Below are 5,000 nucleotides of genomic sequence, written 5' to 3' on the forward strand. Positions count from 1 at the left end.
TATGCACAAAGACACATGGACAGGTTGGGGGTGTCAGGACTCGCTATGCACAATGGAGGAGCAACAGATTTAAAGAATCGCTAGCTAATACACTCTGTACGAGGGGATTTCTCAAGAGGGAATCTTGATACTCATTACGATGGGTGGAACTGCCTTAGGGGTGACCTCCCTACAGTAGTTATTTTTGGGGGGTGTAAATATGAGATGGTATTTCTATATGAGAACTACAGTAAGTGGTGGCCTTACAGCGTTTAATTTTCTTTTATCTCCTCATAAAGCATATCCACTTCTTACAAGAAGCTGAAATTCATAACATATGCCTGCAAAGAAGACTGCCTCACCTTTATCTTATGAAAAAAAATGTTTCCTTTAAATTAAAATAGAAGCACAACTGGACAACACCTATTTCCATGGATATGAATCACTGATGGAATTCCTGTTTTTCTCCCTTTCTCTCTTTACAGCTAAACTCCTTACACACTGGCAGTTAAGTGGCAGTTAAGTAACATCAAGAGGAAAGACCACGAGGATAATATGGCAATAACCATACTATGATATGGAAATAGCCAATGGCATCATGTGGCAATAGCCATACTACAGTATGGTAATAAGCCTATGGCATAGCATGGCAATGACCATAATAATAATATGGCAAAAAAACTACAGAGACTCAGCTTGGTTACACCCTGTAGATAACACTGGTTAACTTTGAAATAGTCAATACAAACTACATAATATAGTCTAAACATTGTCAACAACAACAATGCTAATTAACCATGATAACATGCCAAGGGAACATTGAAAACACCTGGTAGGGTTCTGGTAAAGCTAATCAAGCAAGAGGACCATTTGAGGCATAGCACTTCTTTTTTGATTTCTGTGTTAACATGCGGCTAAAATACTAGCCTGGGCACCTAAGGAGGGCAGCTAACCATGAGGATATGACAGTGGTTTCCTACTGCTTCTAAATGTTACTCCGATGGCTCGGAGGTAACAGACAGAGTTTCTCTGACAAAGCTCCAACATGCTCCAAGTCTTCTTTGTAACAATTTCTCAAGTGTCTTAAAATATATACATTGGCATCGAGAATGTTTCCTATTTACATAGAATAAGCAATTAAAATTATTTGTTACTTAAACGCTAAAATCACAGCCTGGGAATTTGGAATTCCACCATCTTGACTGCAACCTGAGGAAGTCAGTACCCAAGAAATGTTACAGAGGATGGGAAAAGCAGCTACACCAAGGATTAAACTGGTTTCAATACCATGAGGCATACTATTAAAAATCACATCTTCATCCCTTTCAACATTCAAGTTTAGATAATTTCTGAGAAAATATCTTGACATTTCTTTACATATTATATTTACTCATACTAGATGTGTGTACACTTCTAAGTCCTAACAGCTAGATGGGCTTAGTTGTTCCTCATCACCAGTGAACACTCAGTAGAAAGAAGTGCTCACCACCAGGAAGGAAATCTGCTACATAGGAAGCTTTGTTCAGAAGGTATACAACCATGAGGCGCTTGTATTATAAATTTCAGAAATCATTAGAAAGACATATATTCATACTTGGATTTTTGCTTCTTTTTCATCAATAATCAGAAATCAGCATGGTAAAGAAAGAGAAAATGGTGCACTGACTCCTTGCTGCAGTCGTATCAACCAATGATAATAACCCAATTATTTTTGTGTTGTAAAATTACATAACAGATCACACATACACAAAGCAAAAATAAATACAAAAAATCATGGCAATATATACATACATGATTTGCAGGAAATGGAATGCTTACTGCTTTGGTCTAGCAGCAATATTGCATTTAATTCTCAAATGATTTCTTTTTTACACAACACAAGATGGCTACAAAATTCATATTATTCATAATTTAACTCACACACCCACAAATTCCTAACTCATAGGAAATTTACTTTGCTTCAACACATCTTTTGCATTAATATTAAATAACTAAACTAAAGTTCCAAAAATAATTTGGAATGAATACATTAAAGTCAATACTCTGGCCTGCATCTCCTGCATTCTGTACATAGCACCAGGGAGAGGCAAGGATCTTCTCAGTGGCTTCCAATGGTCAGTGAAGGATATCTACACTGGTCCTGAGCACAACAAAATGTTCAGAATTATGCGATATGCATCTCATACTATACATTTATAGTCTTGTTTATATATTCATAGTGGAGCTGCAGCTACAGCCTGCTTCAGGTTGTTTGCCAAATGAGAAACAGCCACAAAGGCATCAACCATAGCTTGGACTGCTACAACTGACGGGAACTGCAGAGCTGCTGTCTTTGCTGCAGACACCGTGTTCTTCATTGCATCACAGAGAGCATTCGAGCAGTTCAAAACTCGAGTTCTGATCTCTGGGTTCACAACATTGCGATGAACTGTGTCCCCAATGTACACCAGCTTGTGTGCATTCAGGATAACAAATTTAGAGTGAGCAATAAATACTTTTGGGGGTTGGTTATTCTCTACAGTGAGCAGGAATGCATCAATGGCTGTGTTCAAATGTTGGAGGTGCAGTTCCGCTTGCGTGCTGTAGAATCCAATCACCTGTCGATCGTTTGGGTCTAAGTTCTGGCTTCCTTGTTTGCTGGGTGTTGTGCAAGGGGCATCGTCCTTTTGCAACACTTTCTCATGATCACTGTCCACTATCAACTGAGACTGTTTTACTAAATTATCAAATGATTTGCGCAACTGTGCTGGCAATTCCTTTTTAATTTCTTCGTGCTCACGTTCCACACTCTCCCGAGTTTCTAAATTTACATAATCATAGTCTTCCAGCCAGTTTCTAGAGTCATTTTCATACATATTTTCAAACTTCTTCTCTGGGAGGTCAGGTAAAGGCCTTTCCTGAACAGGAGTCTTCTCATCATCTGTTCCCTGCTGCCGGATACTTCCTGACACATCCAGACTGGGAGACCTTTTGAAAATAAGGGTTACTTTGTTCTGGATGGTTGAAGCCAAGTGATCAACATCATCAGCAAGAGAGTGGGCTATTGTGACCAGCTGATTCAGATTTTCTGGGTTTGTTCCACAGGTCAAAGCTTGAGTCCAGCTCCCTGACTGCAACCTGCTCCAAGCATCATCTATGACAGCTGCTGTTTTACTGATTGGTTCCAAGAGACGCTGGAGCCTCCGAGCAACCCCTCTCTCTCCATTCCTTGCTGCATTTACAACAGAACCCTGCCCAAAATCTATTATTTCATGTACAGATTGCCGGAGACGGAAGATTATTACCTTCATATCCTCTTCAGAGTCTTCTGTGTCTCTTGACGGCCATGCACATGTCTGATGAACTGATTTGAGCTTCTCTATGGCTCCATAAACCTCCTGCTGTAGCTTTGCTAGTGTGTCGACAGCAGAGTCCAGCTCCAGCGGCAGCTCTTTCCAATAGCCAATGTCAATGTCTCCCCCTGAGGAGTCTGATCCTGAAGAAAGGCGATTTGGTGCTGCATCCACTGAGTCAGGCTGGCGAACATCCCGACTGACCTGAGGAGGCACATCATACAGTGCTTCTCCTGGACGCATGGCCTGGATACGGAGCCCTCGGGAGGGTGGTGTGTCATAGGTGTCAAGGCCTATGTGGTGTGCTGAACGGGGGACGTCATAAGCATCTCTGGTGTCTTTGGATTCCCTTGGGGGAAGCCTGGGTCGCTGGGGTTCTGAAACCCGCCGAGGCTCAGGGGGGATGTCATAGACGTCATGAGACTCTAAACTCGATCTGTTGGAGGATCCTCCGAGAGAAGACAATGAGAGTGACTCTGAGGCTGCAAGGGAGGAAGCTGATGACGAAGTGGAGAGCTGAGATGACTCACACGACATAATAGAGACTCCACTGGACCGATCACTGGGAGGCATGTCATAGTGGGAGTCATGGGTAGCATTGGTGGGCCTTGGCACATCGTACTCCTGCTGGTTATCACTAGCTATCTGATGGCTTGATGGAGCTCCACCCCGCACACCCTTTATAAGGCTTCTTGGTGCACTGCCACGGTGACTATCTTGGTGGGATCTGGGTGAATCATAGTGCTGTTGAGGCCTTGGGGAGTCATAAAGTGGCCGCACTTTGGGGGAATCATACTGAGATCGTGGAACATCATATTGGTCCAGGGGAGAACGCAAGTGCTGCCGAGGCGAGTCGTATCTAAGGCTGCTGCTTCGTGACAATCTGGAACCCCCTGCAGAAAGAAACAATCTAAGCATTAGGAAAAAATATATGAACAAAATTCTTTACTTATGGAAACCACTAACTTTAAAACTATAAAAAAGTACAGGGACTGAATGATATTTTTCTACTTATGAACAATGCAACTACCAAAATGAATGAAGGAGAGAAAGAGAAAGAGAAAGAGAGAGAGAGAGAGAGAGAGAGAGAGAGAGAGAGAGAGAGAGAGAGAGAGAGAGAGAGAGAGAGAAGGGAGAGAGAGAGAGAGAGAAGGGAGAGAGAAAGAGAGAGAAAGAGAGAGAGAGAGAGAGAGAGAGAGAGAGAGAGAGTGAGTGGAGTGAGGAGTGAGTGAGTGAGTGAGTTAGAGGAGTGAGTGAGTGAGAAAGAGTGAGGAGTGAGTGATGAGTGAGTGAGTGAGGGGAGGTGTGTGTGTGTGTGTGTGTGTGTGTGTGTGTGTGTGTGTGTGTGTGTGTGTGTGTGTGTGTGAGAGTGAAAGAGAGTGTGCGAGAGAGTGTGCGAGAGAGTGTGCGAGGAGTGTGAGCGAGAGAGAGAGAGAGTGTGAGCGAGAGAGAGAGAACACAAGAGAAGTGTGTGTGAGAGAGAGAGAGAACACAAGAGAAGTGTGTGTGTGTGTGTGTGTGTGTGTGTGTGTGTGTGTGTGTGAGAGAGAGAGAGAGAGAGAGAGAGAGAGAGAGAGAGAGAGAGAGAGAGAGAGAGAGAGAGAGAGAGAGAGAGAGAGAGAGAGAGAGAGAGAGAGAGAGAGAGAGAGAGAGAGAGAGTGTGAGAGAAAGAGAGAGAGAGTGTGCAAG

At 43.1% G+C, this 5,000-nt stretch overlaps 1 protein-coding gene across 1 annotated transcript in view; it reads right to left on the reverse strand.

The window, feature by feature from the left end:
* The window catches only part of p130CAS (Serine_rich_CAS and FAT-like_CAS_C domain-containing protein p130CAS), a gene marked incomplete in the record, with an annotated part of 69,059 nt that overhangs the window by 115 nt on the left and 63,944 nt on the right, over window positions 1–5,000 (reverse strand). The window contains 1 exon segment of the mRNA XM_070131737.1: window positions 1–4,204. This exon segment is cut by the window's left edge and continues 115 nt beyond it. Coding sequence (XP_069987838.1) covers window positions 2,193–4,204 — 2,012 coding nt within the window.

This window comes from Penaeus vannamei, chromosome 17 (genome assembly GCF_042767895.1).
Source record: "Penaeus vannamei isolate JL-2024 chromosome 17, ASM4276789v1, whole genome shotgun sequence".
Taxonomy (NCBI): Eukaryota; Metazoa; Arthropoda; class Malacostraca; order Decapoda; family Penaeidae; genus Penaeus; species Penaeus vannamei.